The 23,154-nt window shown below is 47.7% G+C and overlaps 1 protein-coding gene across 1 annotated transcript in view; it reads right to left on the bottom strand.

Annotated features, from left to right (window-relative positions):
* LOC110495059 (voltage-dependent T-type calcium channel subunit alpha-1I) overlaps positions 1-20,295 on the bottom strand; it is a 183,201-nt gene extending 162,906 nt beyond the window's left edge. The window contains 2 exon segments of the mRNA XM_090195546.1: positions 11,731-11,873; positions 20,087-20,295. Coding sequence (XP_090051672.1) covers positions 11,731-11,873; positions 20,087-20,176 — 233 coding nt within the window. The 5' untranslated portion in view covers positions 20,177-20,295.
* Positions 20,296-23,154: the final 2,859 nt, after the last annotated feature.

Here is a 23,154-nt window from a genome sequence, read left to right as displayed (position 1 = left end):
CCACTCTTCCATTTTATCTCTCCCTTTCCTCTCTCTCCCCTTTCCTCTCTCCCCTTTCCCTCTCCCCCCTTTCCTCTCTTCCCTTTCCTCTCTTCCCTTTCCTCTCTCTCCCCTTTCCTCTCTCTTCCCTTTCCTCTCTCTCCCCCCCTCCCCTTTCCTCTCTCTTCCCTTATCTCTCTCTTCCCTTTCCTCTCTCTTCCCTTTCCGCTCTTCCCTTTCCTCTCTCTTCCCTTTCCACTCTTCCATTTTATCTCTCCCCTTTCCTCTCTCTCCCCTTTCCTCTCTCCCCTTTCCTCTCTCTCCTCTTTCCTCTCTCCCCTTTCCTCTCTCTCCCCTTTCCTCTCTCCCCTTTCCTCTCTCCACTTTCCTCTCTTCCCTTTCCTCTCCCCCCTTTCCTCTCCCCCCTTTCTTCTCTTCCCTTTCCTCTCTTCCCCTTCCTCTCTTCCCTTTCCCCTCTACCCTTTCCTCTCTCTTCCCTTTCCACTCTTCCATTTTCTCTCTCCCCTTTCCTCTCTCTTCCCTTTCCTCTCTCTCCCCTTTCCTCTCTTCCCTTTCCTCTCTCTCCCCTTTCGTCTCCCCCTTTCCTCTCTCTCCCCTTTCCTCTCTCTCCCCTTTCCTCTCCCCCCTTTCCTCTCTTCCCTTTCCTCTCTTCCCTTTCCTCTCTCTCCCCTTTCCTCTCTCTCCCCTTTCCTCTCTTCCCTTTCCTCTCTCTCCCCTTTCCTCTCTCTTCCCTTTCCTCTCTCTTCCCTTTCCTCTCTCTCCCCTTTCCTCTCTCTTCCCTTTCCTCTCTCTCCCCTTTCCTCTCTTCCCTTTCCTCTCTCTCCCCTTTCCTCTCTCTCCCCTTTCCTATCTCCCCTTTCCTCTCCCCCTTTCCTCTCTCTTCCCTTTCCTCTCTCTTCCCTTTCCTCTCTCTTCCCTTTCCTCTCTCTCTCCCCTTTCCTCTCTTCCCTTTCCTCTCTCTTCCCTTTCCTCTCTCCCCTTTCCTCTCTCTTCCCTTTCCCCCTCCCCTTTCCTCTCTCTTCTCTTTCCTCTCTCTCTTCCCTTTCCTCTCTCTTCCCTTTCCTCTCTCCCCTTTCCTCTCTTCCCTTTCCTCTCTCTTCCCTTTCCCCCCTCCCCTTTCCTCTCTCTTCACTTTCCTCTCTCTCTTCCCTTTCCTCTCTCTTCCCTTTCCTCTCTCTTCCCTTTCCTCTCTCTTCCCTTTCCTCTCTCTTCCCTTTTCTCTCTCTTTCCTTTTCTTATCTTCTCCTCTCTGTATCTAGCCTTCCATTGTTGTCGTGATTGACGTCTGTGTGTATGTGTATGTCTGTGTGTCTACCCTTCTGTTGTCATTCGAGGTGTGTGTGTATTCTTGGTGTGAGAGTTATAACGAGGTCCTGTTACACCTCCTGCTTACAGATTCACCAAGGTGTGTGTGTGTGTGTGTGTGTGTGTGAGTAAACCTGGCCTGAGTCCGACAACAGCTGGTCGTGACTAGTTGAAACACCCCCTCTATACACATTCTCTCCACTGTGTCTCGATACCTCACTGTAACAACTACATGTCTCTCTCTACCTCATTATAACAGCTACATGTCTCTCTACCTCATTATAAAAGCTACATGTCTCCCTACCTCATTATAACAGCTACATGTCTCTCTACCTCATTATAACAGCTACATGTCTCTCTACCTCATTATAACAGCTACATGTCTCCCTACCTCATTATAACAGCTACATGTCTCTCTACCTCATTATAACAGCTACATGTCTCTCTACCTCATTATAACAGCTACATGTCTCTCTACCTCATTATAACAGCTACATGTCTCTCTACCTCACTATAACAACTACATGTCTCTCTACCTCATTATAACAGCTACATGTCTCTCTACCTCATTATAACAGCTACATGTCTCTCTACCTCATTATAACAACTACATGTCTCTCTACCTCATTATAACAACTACATGCCTTTCTACCTCACTATAACAACTACATGTCTCTCTACCTCACTATAACAACTACATGCCTTTCTACCTCACTATAACAACTACGTCTCTCTACCTCATTATAACAACTACATGTCTCTCTACCTCACTATAACAACTACATGCCTTTCTACCTCACTATAACAACTACATGTCTCTCTACCTCATAACAACTACATGTCTCTCTACCTCACTATAACAACTACATGTCTCGCTACCTCACTATAACAACTACATGTCTCTCTACCTCACTATAACAACTACATGTCTCTCTACCTCATTATAACAGCTACATGTCTCTCTACCTCACTATAACAGCTACATGTCTCTCTACCTCACCATAACAACTACATGTCTCTCTACCTCATTATAACAACAACATGTCTCTCTACCTCATTATAACAACTACATGTCTCGCTACCTCATTATAACAACTACATGTCTCTCTACCTCATTATAACAGCTACATGTCTCTCTACCTCACTATAACAGCTACATGTCTCTCTACCTCACCATAACAACTACATGTCTCTCTACCTCATTATAACAACAACATGTCTCTCTACCTCATTATAACAACTACATGTCTCGCTACCTCATTATAACAACTACATGTCTCTCTACCTCACTATAACAACTACATGTCTCTCTACCTCACTATAACAACTACATGTCTCTCTACCTCACTATAACAACTACATGTCTCTCTACCTCACTATAACAACTACATGTCTCTCTACCTCACTATAACAACTACATGTCTCGCTACCTCATTATAACAACTACATGTCTCTCTACCTCATTATAACAGCTACATGTCTCTCTACCTCATTATAACAACTACATGTCTCTCTACCTCACTATAACAACTACATGTCTCTCTACCTCAGATTTGATGTATGTATACATGTATATAAATATTCAGGTCTCCCATCACAGCTATATATCAATTATAATCTCCCATCTGTTCTCATTGAGAAGTTGGCAGCTTGGAAGGGAAGAGGAGGATAGTTGAGATGCATAGGCATATATTCACACACACACACACACACACACACACACACACACACACACACACACACACACACAACTCCAGCTGAATCTTGGCGTAGCCCATGGTGATCTTAGGCTTGTTTGCAGCAGCTCGGCAATGGGAATCCATTTCATGAAGCTCCCGGCGAACAATTCTTGTCCTGACATTGCTTCCAGAGGCAGTTTGTAAATTGATAGTGAGTGTTGCAACAGACGAAAGACCATTTTTACGTGCTATGCGCTTCAGCATTCAGCGGACCCGTTCTGTGAGTTGTGTGGCCCAACACTTCACGGCTGAGCTGTTGTTGCACTTCACAATAACACCATGTACAGTTGACCGGGGCAGCTCTAGCAGGGTGAACATTTGACGAACTGACTTGTTGGAAAGGTGGCATCCTATGACGGTGCCACATTGAAAGTCTCTAAGTGCTTCAGTAAGGCCATTCTACTGCCAATGTTTGTTTATGGAGATTGCATGGCTGTGTGCTCGATTTCATATACCTGTCAGCAACGTGTGTGGCTGAAATAGCTGAATCCACTCATTTGTATCCACATACATTTGTACATATAGTGTATAAACAAACACACTCACAAAGAAGAGAGACACACACACACACACACACACACACACACACACACACACACATCACACATCGATCTCACAACTTCCCCTAATTGAAATTCCTTTCGCCAGAAGGAGATTTCTACCTCCCCTCTGCCAACCTGCAGCAGCTGTTTCTATACACACACACATCAATTAACTCTACAGCTACAGCGGAATGATGCAATGTCCTGTCTGTCTCTCTGTCTGTCTCTCTGTCTGACTGAAGGTTTCCCTTAATCTGTCTTTTGATTGTCCCTGCCTCTCTGTGCCTCTCTGCACCTCTCTGTGCCTCTCTGCACCTCTCTGCACCTCTCTGCGCCTCTCTGCGCCTCTCTGTGCCTGTCTGCGCCTCTCTGCGCCTCTCTGCACTTCTATGCGCATCTCTGTGCCTCTCTGTGCCTCTCTGCAGCTCTCTGCGCCTCTCTGCACCTCTCTGTGCCTGTCTGCGCCTCTCTGCACCTCTCTGCGCCTCTCTGTGCCTCTCTGCGCCTCTCTGCACCTCTCTATGCCTGTCTGTGCCTCTCTGTGCCTGTCTGCGCCTCTCTGCACCTCTCTGTGCCTGTCTGTGCCTGTCTGTGCCTCTCTGCGCCTCTCTGCGCCTCTCTGTGCCTCTGTGCCTCGCTAGGCCTCTCTGCACCTCTCTGTGCCTCTCTGCGCCTCTCTGCATCTCTCTGCACCTCTATGTGCCTCTCTGCATCTCTCTGCACCTCTGTGCCTCGCTAGGCCTCTCTGCACCTCTCTGTGCCTGTCTGCGACTCTCTGTGCCTCTCTGCGCCTCTCTGCACCTCTATGTGCCTCTCTGCACCTCTCTGCACCTATATGTGCCTCTCTGCACCTCTCTGAGCCTCTCTGTGCCTAATCTTATTGATCTGATTGACTGGTATAGGGTTTCCTGAGGGTGTGTCTGTGTACTATTCAGTTGAGTACTATTCTGACCCTCCCTTGTCTATCAACCATTATTCAGTTCAGCCAGTGCTATCGGGCTCTCTGGGTGTTGTCATGCTTTCTCTCAGTTAATGTCTTTGTTTTATGTGGGAGAAAAGAAGGGTATTATTACTGAGTGCAGTCGCAGCATCCAGTCTGTGGATTACATCATTCTATACTCCCCCTTCTCTCTTTCTCTCTTTTGCCAGCAAGGCAACCACAGCATTCTGCAGTGATACAGCATCCCAGGTGATTACCTCTTGAAGCTGGTTGAGAGAATGCCAGAGAGTGTGCAAAGCTGTCATCAAAGAAAAAGGTGGCTACTTTGAAGAATATCAAATATAGACTATATTTGTATTTGTTTAACATTTGTTTGGTTACTACATGATTCCATATGTGTTATGTCATAGTTTTGACGTCTTCACTATTATTCTACTAGAAAGTAGTAAAAATAAAGAAAAACCTTGAATGAGTAGATGTGTCCAAATGTTTGACTGGTACTGTAGAGAAAGAGAGATGGAGGGAGAGAGAGAGAGAGAGCTATTTGGCCCTACACAGAGAGTACACAGCGGCAGAATACCTGACCACTGTGACTGACCCAAAATTAAGGAAAGCTTTGACTATGTACAGACTCAGTGAGCATAGCCTTGCTATTGAGAAAGGCCGCCGTAGGCAGACATGGCTCTCAAGAAAAGACAGGCTATGTGCACACTGCCCACAAAATGAGGTGGAAACTGAGCTGCACTTCCTAACCTCCTGCCAAATGTATGACCATATTAGAGACACATATTTCCCTCAGATTACACAGATCCACAAAGAATTCGAAAACAAATCCAATTTTGAAAAACTCCCATATCTACTGGGTGAAATTCCACAGTGTGCCATCACAGCAGCAAGATTTGTGACCTGTTGCCACGAGAAAAGGGCAACCAGTGAAGAACAAACACCATTGTAAATACAACCCATATTTATGCTTATTTATTTTATCTTGTGTCCTTTACCATTTGTACATTGTTAAAACACTGTATATATATATATATATATATATATATATATATATATATATATATATATATATAATATGACATTTGTAATGTCTTTATTGTTTTGAAACTTCTATATGTGTAATGTTTACTGTTAATTTTTATTGTTTATTTCACTTTATATATTCACTTTACATATTATCTACCTCACTTGCTTTGGCAATGTTAACACATGTTTCCCATGCCAATAAAGCCCTTGAATTGAAATTGAATTGAGAGAGAGAGAGAGAGAGAGAGAGAGAGAGACAGAGACAGAGAGAGAGAGAGAGAAGAGAGCGACAGGAGAGAGAGAGAGAGAGAGAGAGAGAGAGAGAGAGAGAGAGAGAGAGAGAGAGAGAGAGAGAGAAACCATCAGAATATTAGTGATCCCTGTCACTGATCCCTCATCTCTCTATCTCTCTCTCTCTCTCTCTCTCTCTCTCTCTCTCAGTGCTGCAGGCAGGGCTAGCTACATAGCTAGGAAGCGCTCCTACACATTAAGATCAGTGCCACTCAGCTAAAGTTAATGCTATTGCTGCCCTTGGCATGCACTGAGCTAGCATGCTAAAGGACAAGGCTACCGTACACAGGGCTATCACAGGCAACCCTAAGGCTACGGCTGAGGACAGGAACACGTACAAGAAGTCCCAATATGAACTCAGCACTGTCATCAAACAAGCGAAAGGACAATATAGGAATAAGGTGGAATCATATTACACAGGCTCCAACACATGTTGAATGTGGCAGGGGCTACAGGTCATTACAGAATACAAAGGAAGACCCAGCCGTGATCTGCCCAACGATGCCTCTCTACCAGAAGAACTCAATGCATTATATGCAGGCTTCGACAGTAACAACACCGTGCCATGCATGAGGGCCCCTGCCGACACAGATGACCGGATGATCTCACTCTCCGATGCTCATGTGGTAAGGACTTTAATCAGGTCAACACTCGCAAGGCCGCGGGGCCGGAAGATGTTCCAGGGTGCTTTCTCAGAACATGCACTGAACAGCTGGCAGTCATATTCACAGTCATTTTCAACCTCTGTAATGCCCAGATGTCTTACACTGACTACCATCATTCCTGTTCCCAATTACCCTAAGGCTTCATGCTAGAATGACTACCACCCTGTAGAACTCACATTGGTAATCATTAACTCTAAGGCTTCATGCCAGAATGACTACCACCCTGTAGAACTCACATTGGTAATCATTAACTCTAAGGCCTCATGCCAGAATGACTTCCACCCTGTAGAACTCACATTGGTAATCATTAACTCTAAGGCTTCATGCCAGAATGACTTCCACCCTGTAGAACTCACATTGGTAATCATGAAGTGCTTTGAAAGGCTGGTTATGGCACACATCAATTCCTCCCAGACACCCTAGACACACTCCAATTTGCATACCGCCCAAACAGATCCATAGATGATGCAATCTCAACTGCACTAAAATACTAAAACGTAGACATGTGCATGAAAGTAGTTATACATTTGCAAAATGTTCTCTCCGCCCCATGGCAAAATGTGTACAATTCTCCAGACACACACACACACCCAACACTAGTCTAGGGTGAAGGTGGAGGTGATATGATCCTTAACTAGTCTCTCAAAGCACTTCATGATGACACAAGTGAGTGCTAGGGATAGTCATTTAGTTGAGTTAGCTTCAGTTTCTTGGGTACAGGAACAATGTTGGACATCTTGAAGCAAGTGGGGACAACAGACTGGGAGAGGGCCACCCCCCATGTGCATGCACATCAACCATAACCATAGTACAAACAAACAGGCACGGGTCCAAAGGTTAAGGGTTGTCAGAGCTGTGCTGCTCTTGTAATGCACTCCTTCTGCTTGTTAGCTTGTAATGCACTCCTTCTGCTTGTTAGCTTGTAATGCACTCCTTCTGCTTGTCTTCTTGTAATGCACTCCTTCTGCTTGTATTCTTGTAATGCACTCCTTCTGCTTGTCTTCTTGTAATGCACTCCTTCTGCTTGTTAGCTTGTAATGCACTCCTTCTGCTTGTCTTCTTGTAATGCACTCCTTCTGCTTGTTAGCTTGTAATGCACTCCTTCTGCTTGTCTTCTTGTAATGCACTCCTTCTGCTTGTTAGCTTGTAATGCACTCCTTCTGCTTGTCTTCTTGTAATGCACTCCTTCTGCTTGTTAGCTTGTAATGCACTCCTTCTGCTTGTCTTCTTGTAATGCACTCCTTCTGCTTGTATTCTTGTAATGCACTCCTTCTGCTTGTACTCTTGTAATGCACTCCTTCTGCTTGTTTTCTTGTAATGCACTCCTTCTGCTTGTCTTCTTGTAATGCACTCCTTCTGCTTGTTAGCTTGTAATGCACTCCTTCTGCTTGTACTCTTGTAATGCACTCCTTCTGCTTGTATTCTTGTAATGCACTCCTTCTGCTTGTATTCTTGTAATGCACTCCTTCTGCTTGTACTCTTGTAATGCACTCCTTCTGCTTGTTTTCTTGTAATGCACTCCTTCTGCTTGTTTTCTTGTAATGCACTCCTTCTGCTTGTCTTCTTGTAATGCACTCCTTCTGCTTGTTTTCTTGTAATGCACTCCTTCTGCTTGTCTTCTTGTAATGCACTCCTTCTGCTTGTCTTCTTGTAATGCACTCCTTCTGCTTGTTTTCTTGTAATGCACTCCTTCTGCTTGTCTTCTTGTAATGCACTCCTTCTGCTTGTTAGCTTGTAATGCACTCCTTCTGCTTGTTTCTTGTAATGCACTCCTTCTGCTTGTATTCTTGTAATGCACTCCTTCTGCTTGTCTTCTTGTAATGCACTCCTTCTGCTTGTATTCTTGTAATGCACTCCTTCTGCTTGTTTTCTTGTAATGCACTCCTTCTGCTTGTCTTCTTGTAATGCACTCCTTCTGCTTGTCTTCTTGTAATGCACTCCTTCTGCTTGTCTTCTTGTAATGCACTCCTTCTGCTTGTCTTCTTGTAATGCACTCCTTCTGCTTGTTTTCTTGTAATGCACTCCTTCTGCTTGTCTTCTTGTAATGCACTCCTTCTGCTTGTTACTTGTAATGCACTCCTTCTGCTTGTATTCTTGTAATGCACTCCTTCTGCTTGTCTTCTTGTAATGCACTCCTTCTGCTTGTATTCTTGTAATGCACTCCTTCTGCTTGTATTCTTGTAATGCACTCCTTCTGCTTGTCTTCTTGTAATGCACTCCTTCTGCTTGTTAGCTTGTAATGCACTCCTTCTGCTTGTTTCTTGTAATGCTCTCCTTCTGCTTGTCTTCTTGTAATGCACTCCTTCTGCTTGTTTTCTTGTAATGCACTCCTTCTGCTTGTCTTCTTGTAATGCACTCCTTCTGCTTGTCTTCTTGTAATGCACTCCTTCTGCTTGTCTTCTTGTAATGCACTCCTTCTGCTTGTCTTCTTGTAATGCACTCCTTCTGCTATGTTTTCTTGTAATGCACTCCTTCTGCTTGTTTTCTGCACCGCACGTGTGTGTATTTGGGGGAGGGGGTCAACTCCCTCCTCCCTGCCGTTCCTCGCTGTGTGTGTGTGTGTGTGTTTGGGGGGGGGGGGGGGGGTAATCCCTCCTCCCTGCCGCTCCTCGCTGTCTGTGTGTGTGTTGGGGGGGGGGGGGGGGGGGGGTTAACGCCCTCCTCCCTCGTTCCTCGCTGTGTGTGGCAGTCACACTATTGCAGGGAGGATGAGGACAGCACCGACATGGTTGGGGAAGCACTTCACTTGTGCCACACTGACTATAGACTTGGCACTGAGACATAGAAACAATCCATCCATCTGGCATCCTTATGTAAACAATGTTGAAGAAAGATTAAGAGTGAACAGGAAAGAGAGAGGGGAGAGGGGAGGGAGACAGTGAGGGGAGAGGGACAGAGATGGAGTAGAGAGGGAGAGGGGGAAGAGAGATGGAGTAGAGAGGGGAGAGGGGGAAGAGAGATGGAGGAGAGAGGGGAGAGGGGGAAGAGAGATGGAGGAGAGAGGGGAGAGGGGGAAGAGAGATTGAGAAGAGAGGGGGAGAGGGGAAGAGAGATTGAGGATAGAGGGGAGAGATGGAGGAGAGATGGGAGAGGGGGAAGAGAGAAGGAGGAGAGAGGGGGAAAGGGAAGAGAGATGGAGAAGAGAGGGGAAGAGAGATGGAAGAGAGATGTAGGAGAGAGGGAAGAGAGATGGAGGAGAGAGGGGAAAGAGAGATGGTGGAGAGAGGGAAGAGAGATGGAAGAGAGATGGAGGAGGAGAAGAGAGATGGAAGAGAGATGGAGGAGAGAGGGGAGAGGGGGAAGAGAGATGGAAGAGAGATGGAGGAGAGAGGGAAAGGGGGAAGGGGTGGGAGGGAGGGAGAGAGATGGAGGAGAGAGGGAGAGAGATGGAGGAAGGAGGGAGAGAGATGGAGGAGAGAGATGGAGGAGAGAGGGGAGGGAGATGGAGAGAGAGGGGAGAGAGATAGAGGAAGGGGAGGGAGTGGAGGAGAGAGGGAGGGATGGGAGGAGAGAGGGGAGAGAGATGGAGGAGAGAGGGGAAAGAGAGATGAAGTTTGTATTGGAGACCTCTCCCGGAGACAATAAGGTGTTTTTTCATTTTGGGGGATTTACAACAGTTAGAGTCCTGGGCCTGGGCCAGAAACTTGATACAGGTCTGTGATGTTGTTTTTCCCACTGGGGGGGATTTACAACAGTTAGAGTCCTGAGAACAACCCGTTGGAACCCAGTGTGTGTACTGCAGTGATACATCACACTGTGGGTACCCACTCCAGAGCCTGTACCGTCTGTATTTAAATCACCATTGGACTGTTGATATATACTCCAGCATTGCAATCCAGAACTCGTCTGGCACCATTCAATGCTGTGGGGTGGGGGACATTGAGGTCTCCAATAGGAGACATGAAATCAATCAGCTAACAAACCAGGGAGAAAATGCAAGCAGCAGTTAGAGACTTGAATTGACCACCACTGCACTATAAGTTACAGGATAAAAATTTTAGCAACTTCAAAAGTTCATACTGAACAAGCCATCCACCACTAAGACATCTGCACCTAGCAGGTGTTCAGATAAGATACGGACGGAGAGAAAGAAATAAAGAGGGGGAGAGAGAGAGAGAGATATTGTGGCAGAAAGATAGAGAGAGATGGGGAGGAGAGAGAGATATAGTGACAGAAAGATAGAGAGAGATGGGGGGAGGAGAGAGAGAGTGTGTGACAGAAAGATAGAGAGAGAGAGATGAGGGGGAGGGAGAGAGAGGATGTTGTGACAGAAGATAAAGAGAGAGAGAAAGAGAAAAAACAGAGCAAACTAGAATGCTATTTGGCCCTAAACAAAGAGAACACAGTGGCAGAATACCTGACCACTGTGACTGACCCAAACCTAAGGAAAGCTTTGACTATGTACAGACTCAGTGAGAATTGCCTTGCTGTTGAGAAAGGCCGCCGTAGGCAGACCTGGTTCTCAAGAGAAGACAGGCTATGTGCACACTGCCACAAAATGAGGTGGAACTTGAGCTGCACTTCCTAACCTCCTGCCAAATGCATGACCAATTAATTAATTTAACCATATGTACTGTACATCGTTACAACACTGTATATATACGTAATATGACATTTTGTATATTATCTACTCCACTTGCTTTGGCAATGTTAACACGAGAGAGAGAGAGAGAGAGAGAGAGAGAGAGAGAGAGAGACAGAGAGAGACAGAGAGAGACAGAGAGAGAGAGAGAGAGACAGAGAGAGAGGGAGGGAGAGAGAGAGAGAGAGACAGAGAGAGAGAGAGAGAGACAGAGAGAGACAGAGAGAGAGAGAGAGACAGAGAGAGAGGGAGGGAGAGAGAGAGACAGAGAGAGAGAGACAGAGAGAGAGAGAGAGAGACAGAGAGAGAGAGAGAGACAGAGAGAGAGAGAGAGAGAGAGACAGAGAGAGAGAGAGAGAGAGAGAGAGACAGAGAGAGGGAGGGAGGGAGAGAGAGAGACAGAGAGAGAGAGAGAGACAGAGAGAGAGAGAGACAGAGAGAGACAGAGAGAGAGAGAGAGAGAGAGAGGGAGGGAGGGAGAGAGAGACAGAGAGAGAGAGAGACAGAGAGAGAGACAGAGAGAGAGAGACAGAGAGAGAGACAGAGAGAGAGAGAGAGAGAGAGAGAGAGAGAGAGAGAGAGAGACAGAGAGAGACAGAGAGCGAGACAGAGAGAGAGAGAGAGAGAGAGAGACAATCCTACCCCTGCCATGACGATGAAGAAATCCAGACGGTTCCACGTGTCTCCCAGGTAACAGCGATGGCCAAAGATTCCGAGGGCCATCATCTTCACCACCATTTCCACCGCAAAGAAGACATAGATGAACACATCGAAGGCCTGAGAGAGGGGGAGCGAGAGGTAGAGGGGAGGGAGAGAGAGAGGGAGGGAGAGAGAGAGGGAGAGAGAGAGAGGGAGGGGTAGGAGATAGGGAGAGAAGAGAGGGGGAGAGAGGAGAGGGATTTAATATTGAGGGAGGGAGAGGGGGTGAGAAAGAGGGAGGGGGTGGTGGAGAGAGAGAAAGCAAGAGAGAGAGGAGAGGGAGAGAGAGCGAGGGGAGGGAAAGAAGGATTATGGAGTGAGGGAGAGTGGGTGAGAAGGAGAGGGAGGATGAAGGAAGGAAAAGAGGGGGAAAGGGGGCAGTGTGGTGAGGGAAGAAAGGATCATGACTTATCATCATCATCCCTCCCTCCCTCCCTCCCTCCCTCCATATCACCCTTCTCCATCCTCCGTCCCTCCCCTCCCTCCCTCCATATCACCCTTCTCCATCCTCCTTTCCCTCCCTCCCTCCCTCCATATCACCCTTTCTCCATCCTCCCTCCCTCCATATCCCCCTTCTCCATCCTCCATTCCCTCCCTCCCTCCCTCCCTCCATATCACCCTTCTCCATCCTCCCTCCCTCCCTCCATATCACCCTTCTCCATCCTCCCTCCCTCCCTCCCTATCACCCTTCTCCATCTCCCTCCCTCCCTCCTATCACCCTTCTCCATCCTCCCTCCCTCCCTCCCTATCACCCTTCTCCATCCTCCCTCCCTCCCTCCCTATCACCCTTCTCCATCCTCCCTCCCTCCCTCCCTATCACCCTTCTCCATCCTCCCTCCCTCCCTCCCTCCCTCCATATCACCCTTCTCCATCCTCCCTCCCTCCCTCCCTATCACCCTTCTCCATCCTCCCTCCCTCCCTCCCTCCCTCCATATCACCCTTCTCCATCCTCCCTCCCTCCCTATCACCCTTCTCCATCCTCCCTCCCTCCCTCCCTATCACCCTTCTCCATCCTCCCTCCCTCCCTCCCTATCACCCTTCTCCATCCTCCCATCCCTCCCTCCCTCCCTCCCTCCATATCACCCCTCTCCATCCTCCATTCCCTCCCTCCCTCCCTCCCTCCATATCACCCTTCTCCATCCTCCATTCCCTCCCTGGGTGAGGTGGGGTGGGAGTGGGGGTGTTGGGTGTGGTGTGGGTGGTGGGTGGGTGGTTGGGTGATGGGTGTTGGGTGGGTGGTGGGTGAGGTGTAGGGGTGTGGGTGGGGGTGGTGTTGGTTTGGTGTGGTGGTGTTGGGTGGGGGTGGGTGGGTTGGGTGAGGGTGGGGTTGGTGTGGTGTGGTGTTGGGTGTTGGGGAGGATATATGAGAGAGATATTATTATTAGGAGGAGGAAAAAGTGTAGATGTTGTGGCACCACACCCTATCTCTCCCTCCCTATCACCCTTCTCCATCCTCCCTCCCTCCCTATCACCTCTCCATCCCCCTCCCTCCATCACCCTTCTCCATCCTCCCTCCCTCCCTATCACCCTTCTCCATCCTCCCTCCCTCCCTATCACCCTTCTCCATCCTCCCTCCCTCCATATCACCCTTCTCCATCCTCCCTCCCTCCCAATCACCCTTCTCCATCCTCCCTCCCTCCATATCACCCTTCTCCATCCTCCCTCCCTCCATATCAACCCTTCTCCATCCTCCTCCCTCCATATCACCCTTCTCCCTCCTCCCTCCCTCCATATCACCCTTCTCCATCCTCCCTCCCTCCCTATCACCCTTCTCCATCCCCCCTCCTCCATATCAACCCTTCTCCATCCCCTCCCTCCCTCCTCCATATCACCCTTCTCCATCCTCCCTCCCTCCATATCACCCTTCTCCATCCTCCCTCCCTCCCTCCCTCCCTCCATATCCCCCTTCTCCATCCTCCCATCCCTCCCTCCCTCCACCTCACCCTTCTCCATCCTCCCTCCCTCCATATCACCCTTCTCCATCCTCCCTCCCTCCCTCCCTCCAAATCACCCTTCTCCATCCTCCCTCCCTCCATATCACCCTTCTCCATCCTCCCTCCCTCCATATCACCCTTCTCCATCCCTCCCTCCCTCCCTCCATATCACCCTTCTCCATCCTCCCTCCCTCCATATCACCCTTCTCCATCCTCCCTCCCTCCCTCCCCTCCCTCCCTCCCTCCCTCCCTCCCTCCCTCCCTCCATATCACCCTTCTCCATCCTCCCTCCCTCCATATCACCCTTCTCCATCCTCCCTCCCTCCATATCACCCTTCTCCATCCTCCCTCCCTCCCTCCCTCCATATCACCCTTCTCCATCCTCCCTCCTCCATATCACCCTTCTCCATCCTCCCTCCCTCCCTCCCTCCCTCCCTCCCTCCCTCCCTCCCTCCCTCCCTCCCTCCCTCCCTCCCTCCCTCCCTCCCTCCATATCACCCTTCTCCATCCTCCCTCCCTCCATATCACCCTTCTCCATCCTCCCTCCCTCCATATCACCCTTCTCCATCCTCCCTCCCTCCCTCCCTCCATATCACCCTTCTCCATCCTCCCTCCTCCATATCACCCTTCTCCATCCTCCCTCCCTCCCTCCCTCCATATCACCCTTCTCCATCCTCCCTCCTCCATATCACCCTTCTCCATCCTCCCTCCCTCCCTCCCTCCATATCACCCTTCTCCATCCTCCCTCCTCCATATCACCCTTCTCCATCCTCCCTCCCTCCCTCCCTCCATATCACCCTTCTCCATCCTCCCTCCTCCATATCACCCTTCTCCATCCTCCCTCCCTCCCTCCCTCCATATCACCCTTCTCCATCCTCCATTCCCTTCTTTCTGTAAACGATTAATGAAAAACTATTTGTTTGAACAGCAATCAGCGAAAAGCTTACACACACACGCACGTGCGCACGTATACACACACACACGCACGCGCGCACGCATACACACACACACACACACACACATCGAACCACGGTCCCTAATCAAGCAGCTAATTAAAACTGTTTAAAGGCATCACCAATCTCTGCTGCTTCTGTTGTCGACATTAATATTGTTGTTGTTGTTGTTGTTATTGTTGGGCTTAATTCATTCACTCCAACATTCTGTTTGTTGTCTGCTGTTTATTCCAGGGATTACAGCATCATTATTTGGTTCATAGAGTGCTCGTAATTGTATTAAATTGAATCATGCACGCAACATGATTTGAAATTGAACTGCATGATACAACCCATTTATTTGTTGTTCTGAGCTGAAAGCATTAGTATGGTCACAGTATAGTTGACAGAGCTGGAGTCTCTGTCCACTGATAGAGGTTCAGATGTTATATCCACCTTAATGATGAAGATTAGAATGGGGTATGGCAATCTGATAGACCTGTAGTTAAGTCAAGTGACAACTCTGTCAATCGTCACCTTTGACCTTTGTGAAATGAAGGCAACGAGCGAGGAGAGACCCTCAGTAAAGATCGAGTACCAACGATCAAACTAAGTCATACTTGACATTTCCACAGGGTATCTCTTTCTATCCCTCCCTCCCTCCCGCTCTCCCTCCCTCAAATTTGACAGAAGGGCTCAAAGAATTTCAACTGTCTTTTTTCATCTCTGAGGATTCAGATAGAAAAAGACTGACAACGCACACACTCTCACACAAACAAACAAACAAACACACAAGTGGATGCTGAGCCTAGACTAGATATATTACTATTATGATCTATTATTATCTATTATTAAATTACGTTGTTTATACGGTCCATAGAGGACTGGATCATGTCAATCTGTCCATTGTTACGTTATTTATACGATACATAGAGGAATAGATCATGTCAACCTGTAGACTGTGATGGTGTTTATACGGTACATAGAGGATTAGATAATGTCAACCTGTACACTGTGATGGTGTTTATACGGTACATAGAGGAATAGATCATGTCAACCTGTACACTGTGATGGTGTTTATACGGTACATAGAGGAATAGATCATGTCAACCTGTACACTGTGCAGTGTTTATACGGTACATAGAGGATTAGATCATGTCAACCTGTACACTGTGATGGTGTTTATACGGTACATAGAGGACTGAATAATGTCAATCTGTCCATTGTTACGTTGTTTATACGGTACATAGAGGAATAGATAATGTCAACCTGTACACTGTGATGGTGTTTATACGGTACATAGAGGAATAGATCATGTCAACCTGTACACTGTGCAGTGTTTATACGGTACATAGAGGATTAGATCATGTCAACCTGTACACTGTGCAGTGTTTATACGGTACATAGAGGACTGAATAATGTCAATCTGTCCATTGTTACGTTGTTTATACGGTACATAGAGGAATAGATCATGTCAACCTGTACACTGTGCAGCGTTTATACGGTACATAGAGTACTGAATAATGTCAGCCTGTACACTGTGATGGTGTTTATACGGTACATAGAGGAATAGATCATGTCAACCTGTAGACTGTGATGGTGTTTATACGGTACATAGAGGAATAGATCATGTCAACCTGTAGACTGTGATGGTGTTTATACGGTACATAGAGTACTGAATAATGTCAACCTGTACACTGTGATGGTGTTTATACGGTACATAGAGGAATAGATCATGTCAACCTGTACACTGTGATGGTGTTTATACGGTACATAGAGGAATAGATCATGTCAACCTGTACACTGTGATGGTGTTTATACGGTACATAGAGGAATGGATCATGTCAACCTGTAGACTGTGCAGTGTTTATACGGTACATAGAGGACTGAATAATGTCAGCCTGTAGACTGTGATGGTGTTTATACGGTACATAGAGGAATAGATCATGTCAACCTGTAGACTGTGCAGTGTTTATACGGTACATAGAGGACTGAATAATGTCAACCTGTAGACTGTGATGGTGTTTATACGGTACATAGAGGAATAGATCATGTCAACCTGTACACTGTGATGGTGTTTATACGGTACATAGAGGACTGAATAATGTCAACCTGTAGACTGTGATGGTGTTTATACGGTACATAGAGGAATAGATCATGTCAACCTGTACACTGTGCAGTGTTTATACGGTACATAGAGTACTGAATAATGTCAGCCTGTAGACTGACTCTTCATGGGTTGCAGTGAGGGAGAGGTAGATTCAGTAAACAGTGATATAAGACACCAGTTGTCCTCTATTCCCCATAGAGATTTTAAATCCACAGTAAAGACCAATACGTATGGGCAGGAGGATACAGGAGAATACACACGCACGCACGCACGCACGCACATACACACACACACACACACACACACACACACACACACACACACACACACACACACACACACACACACACACACACACACACACATCAACTAGCTCTCAGAGTTTCAAGTCAGAATTAGATGTTCATCCATGTTTCTCAAATGTCACATTTCAAATTGTCAGCTTAGTTTAGGCATAACTCTGAAATCTTAAGGTAAGCCTTAACTCTGCATGGTTAAGGTTAAGGGTAAGCCTTAAACTCTGGATGGTTAAGGATAAGCCTTAACTCTGGATGGTTAAGGTTAAGGGTAAGCCTTAACTCTGGATGGTTGAGGATAAGCCTTAACTCTGGATGGTTAAGGTTAAGGTTAAGCCTAAACTCTGGATGGTTAAGGTTAAGGGTAAGCCTTAACTCTGGATGGTTAAGGTTAAGGATAAGCCTTAACTCTGGATGGTTAAGGTTAAGGATAAGCCTTAACTCTGGATGGTTAAGGTTAAGCCTTAACTCTGGATGGTTAAGGTTAACGGTAAGCCTTAACTCTGGATGGTTAAGGTTAAGGTTAAGCCTTAACTCTGGATGGTTAAGGTTAAGCCTTAACTCTGGATGGTTAAGGTTAAGGGTAAGCCTTAACTCTGGATGGTTAAGGTTAAGGTTAAGCCTTAACTCTGGATGGTTAAGGTTAAGGTTAAGCCTTACCTCTGGATGGTTAAGGTTAAGGGTAAGCCTTAACTCTGGATGGTTAACGTTAAGGATAAGCCTTAACTCTGGATGGTTAAGGTTAAGGGTAAGCCTTAACTCTGGATGGTTAAGGTTAAGCCTTAACTCTGGATGGTTAAGGTTAAGGGTAAGCCTTAACTCTGGATGGTTAAGGTTAAGGTTAAGCCTTAACTCTGGATGGTTAAGGTTAAGGTTAAGCCTTAATTCTGGATGGTTAAGGTTAAGGGTAAGCCTTAACTCTAGATGGTTAAGGTTAAGGGTAAGCCTTAACTCTGGATGGTTAAGGTTAAGGTTAAGCCTTAACTCTGGATGGTTAAGGTTAAGGGTAAGCCTTAACTCTGGATGGTTAAGGTTAAGCCTTAACTCTGGATGGTTAAGGTTAAGCCTTAACTCTGGATGGTTAAGGTTAAGGGTAAGCCTTAACTCTGGATGGTTAAGGTTAAGGTTAAGTCTTAACTCTGGATGGTTAAGGTTAAGGTTAAGCCTTAACTCTGGATGGTTAAGGTTAAGCCTTAACTCTGGATGGTAATTGAATCAGCACAACAGTTTTCAGTTGCGCCAGCATAATTGAGATTCCATAAAAAGAGATTCCACAAAAAATCTGCCGTTTCCAGCTATAGTCATTTACACCATTAAGAATGTCTACACCAAATTTCTGATCAATTTGATGTTATTTTAATGGACAATTTATTTATTTTTTTTAAACAAGGACATTTCTAAGTGACCCCAAACTTTTGAACGGTAGTGTATGTAAAGTGTAATATTGGGATGCAAACTCAACATTTGAACCTTTTCATCTCTATATCTATAAGGCCATAACCATGTGTGTGAGGTGTATACTTTTGTTTCAAAGTAGATTTGTTTGGCTACCACGAAACACTCTGAGTGACCCTGATCTAGCCCACTGCTGTAAAAGGTTCAAACTACAATCTCTGAAACAACTTCCCATCGCTGGATTCAGCCGTTTAAAGTTTAGAATCAGAGGCTTACGCCCATCCCCCATCCCCCATCCGCCATCCACATCCGCCATCCCCATCCGCCATCCCCCATCCGCCCATCCCCATCCGCCATCCGCCATCCGCCATCCGCCATCCCCATCCGCCATCCCCATCCGCCATCCCCCATCCCCCATCCGCTTTCCCCATCCACCATCCCCCATCCGCCCATCCGCATTCCGCATCCCCCATCCGCCCATCCGCCATCCCCATCTGCCCATCCGCCATCCACCATCCCCCATCCGCCATCCACCATCCCCATCCGCCATCCACCATCCCCATCCGCCATCCCCCGTCCCCCATCCGCCCATCCCTCATCCGCATTCCCCATCCACCATCCCCCATCCCCATCCCCCATCCGCCCATCCGCCATCCCCCATCCCCATCCGCCATCCCCATCCGCCATCCCCCATCCGCCATCCCTATCCGCAATCCCCCATCCGCCATCCCCATCCGCCTTCCCCATCCGCCATCCCCCTTCCGCCATCCCCCATCCGCCATCCCCATCCGCCATCCCCATCCGCCATCCCCCTTCCGCCATCCCCATCCGCCATTCGCCATCCCCCATCCCCTTCCGCCATCCCCATCCGCCATTCGCCATCCCCCATCCCCATCCGCCATCCCCATCCGCCATCCGCATCCCCCATCCCCATCCGCCATCCCCATCCGCCATCCCCCTCCGCCATCCCCATCCGCCATCCCCATGCGCCATCCCCCATCCGCCATCCCCATCCGCCATCCCCATGCGCCATCCCCATCCGCCATCCGCCCATCCGCCATCCCCATCCGCCATCCGCCATCCGCCATCCGCCCATCCGCCATCCCCGTCCACAAAGCCCAAATCCTTGTCAACTATGACCAAGTATAAGCAAAACCTATTGGAAGGTAACAGTGCTCACTGTTGCCCCTAGTGGCCAATTTCCACCTCATCTCCCGAAGTCCTCATACATGGATGGACGTCAAATACTGACTTGTATCACAGGTGACCTGGCTGTACACACACACACACACACACACACACACACACACACACACACACACACACACACTCCTACATGCACAGTATGTGTTCATACATAGGCTATACAGGCTATGTGTCTCTGTATTGCCTTCACATCAGAGAGAAAAGACAGAGAAGAAAGAAGGAAGAGAAGTCCTTTTTCAATAGAAGACAAGAGGTGCTATTGAGAGGAATTTGAGAGGTGTGAAGAAAGTGAGTCGTGGTCCTTGCACAGGGTTGCATAGTTACACAGTATAAGTGTTTGTGTGTGTGTGTGTGCGTGCAATTTGTGTGTGCGTGCAATGTGTATGTGTGTGTGTGTGTGTGTGTGATTGATACTGACCTGTAGTACCTTACAGCGGTCTGAAGAGCAGTCTATGTTCTCACAGGGTTGGTACATGCCCAGGGTCACACAGTTGAGTAATATCACCATTATACTGCAGCGCTCAAACCACGTAGAGGCACCAGGGTTAAGGATAATACACAGTGTTGAGAGACTGGATTAACAGAATATACATACTGGATTAACAGGACAGAGAGACTGGATTAACATAACAGAGAGACTGGATTAACAGAATATACAGCCTGGATTAACAGGATATACAGACTGGATTAACAGGATATACAGACTGGGTTAACAGAACAGAGAGACTGGATAAACAGAATATACAGCCTGGATTAACAGGACATACAGACTGGATTAACAGGACAGAGAGACTGGATTAACAGGACATGGAGACTGGATTAACAGGACAGAGAGACTGGATTAACAGGACATGGAGACTGGATTAACAGAACAGAGAGACTGGATTAACAGGACATGGAGGCTGGATTAACTGGACAGAAAGACTGGATTAACAGAACATACAGACTCGATTAACAGGACAGAGAGTTTGGATTAACAGAACATACAGACTGGATTAACAGGACATGGAGACTGGATTAACAGAACATACAAACTGGATTAACAGGACATACAGACTGAACCACAGGCAAAAACAGGGCCCTATAATAACACTTTAGTTAGGTGGAACCACGTAGACAACAACAGGGCCCTATAATAACACTTTAGTTGGACTTCAGGCGCCGACAGAGATGGCCGCCTCGCTTCGCGTTCCTAGGAAACTATGCAGTTTTTTGTTTTTTTACGTGTTATTTCTTACATTAGTACCCCAGGTCATCTTAGGTTTCATTACATACAGTCGAGAAGAACTACTGAATATAAGATCAGCGTCAACTCACCATCAGTACGACCAAGAATATGTTTTTCGCGACGCGGATCCTGTGTTCTGCCTTACAAACAGGACAACGGAGTGGATCCCATGCAGCGACCCAAAAAAACGACTCCGAAAAAGAGGGAAACGAGGCGGTCTTCTGGTCAGACTCCGGAGACGGGCACACCGTGCACCATTCCCTAGCATTCTTCTTGCCAATGTCCAGTCTCTTGACAACAAGGTTGATGAAATCCGAGCAAGGGTAGCATTCCAGAGGGACATCAGAGACTGTAACGTTCTTTGCTTCACGGAAACGTGGCTTACTGGAGAGACGCTATCCGAGGCGGTGCAGCCAACAGGTTTCTCCACGCATCGCGCAGACAGAAACAAACATCTTTCTGGTAAGAAGAGGGGCGGGGGCGTATGCCTTATGACTAACGTGACATGGTGTGATGAAAGAAACATACAGGAACTCAAATCCTTCTGTTCACCTGATTTAGAATTCCTCACAATCAAATGTAGACCGCATTATCTACCAAGAGAATTCTCTTCGATTATAATCACAGCCGTATATATCCCCCCCCAAGCAGACACATCGTTGGCTCTGAATGAACTTTATTTGACTCTTTGCAAACTGGAAACCATTTATCCGGAGGCTGCATTCATTGTAGCTGGGGATTTTAACAAGGCTAATCTGAAAACAAGACTCCCTAAATTTTATCAGCATATCGATTGCGCAACCAGGGGTGGAAAGACCTTGGATCATTGTTACTCTAACTTCCGCAACGCATATAAGGCCCTGCCCCGCCCCCCTTTCGGAAAAGCTGACCACGACTCCATTTTGTTGATCCCTGCCTACAGACAGAAACTAAAACAAGAGGCTCCCACGCTGAGGTCTGTCCAACGCTGGTCCGACCAAGCTGACTCCACACTCCAAGACTGCTTCCATCACGTGGACTGGGATATGTTTCGTATTGCGTCAGACAACAACATTGACGAATACGCTGATTCGGTGTGCGAGTTCATTAGAATGTGCGTTGAAGATGTTGTTCCCATAGCAACGATTAAAACATTCCCTAACCAGAAACCGTGGATTGATGGCAGCATTCGCGTGAAACTGAAAGCGCGAACCACTGCTTTTAATCAGGGAAAGGTGTCTGGTAACATGACCGAATACAAACAGTGCAGCTATTCCCTCCGCAAGGCTATCAAACAAGCTAAGCGTCAGTACAGAGACAAAGTAGAATCTCAATTCAACGGCTCAGACACAAGAGGCATGTGGCAGGGTCTACAGCCAATCACGGACTACAGGAAGAAATCCAGCCCAGTCACGGACCAGGATGGCCTGCTCCCAGGCAGACTAAATAACTTTTTTGCCCGCTTTGAGGACAATACAGTGCCACTGACACGGCCTGCAACGAAAACTTGCGGTCTCTCCTTCACTGCAGCCGAGGTGAGTAAGACATTTAAACGTGTTAACCCTCGCAAGGCTGCAGGCCCAGACGGCATCCCCAGCCGCGCCCTCAGAGAATGCGCAGACCAGCTGGCCGGTGTGTTTACGGACATATTCAATCAATCCCTATACCAGTCTGCTGTTCCCACATGCTTCAAGAGGGCCACCATTGTTCCTGTTCCCAAGAAAGCTAAGGTAACTGAGCTAAACGACTACCGCCCCGTAGCACTCACTTCCGTCATCATGAAGTCCTTTGAGAGACTAGTCAAGGACCATATCACCTCCACCCTACCTGACACCCTAGACCCACTCCAATTTGCTTACCGCCCAAATAGGTCCACAGACGATGCAATCTCAACCACACTGCACACTGCCCTAACCCATCTGGACAAGAGGAATACCTATGTGAGAATGCTGTTCATTGACTACAGCTCGGCATTCAACACCATAGTACCCTCCAAGCTCGTCATCAAGCTCGAGACCCTGGGTCTCGACCCCGCCCTGTGCAACTGGGTACTGGACTTCCTGACGGGCCGCCCCCAGGTGGTGAGGGTAGGCAACAACATCTCCTCCCCGCTAATCCTCAACACTGGGGCCCCACAAGGGTGCGTTCTGAGCCCTCTCCTGTACTCCCTGTTCACCCACGACTGCGTGGCCACGCACGCCTCCAACTCAATCATCAAGTTTGCGGACGACACAACAGTGGTAGGCTTGATTACCAACAACGACGAGACGGCCTACAGG

Source organism: Oncorhynchus mykiss, chromosome 13, assembly GCF_057628025.1.
Source record: "Oncorhynchus mykiss isolate SJ-2025 chromosome 13, ASM5762802v1, whole genome shotgun sequence".
Classification (NCBI taxonomy): Eukaryota; Metazoa; Chordata; class Actinopteri; order Salmoniformes; family Salmonidae; genus Oncorhynchus; species Oncorhynchus mykiss.
The sequence above is the reverse complement of the archived record's forward strand: the minus strand, read 5'-3'. Positions and strand labels throughout refer to the sequence as shown.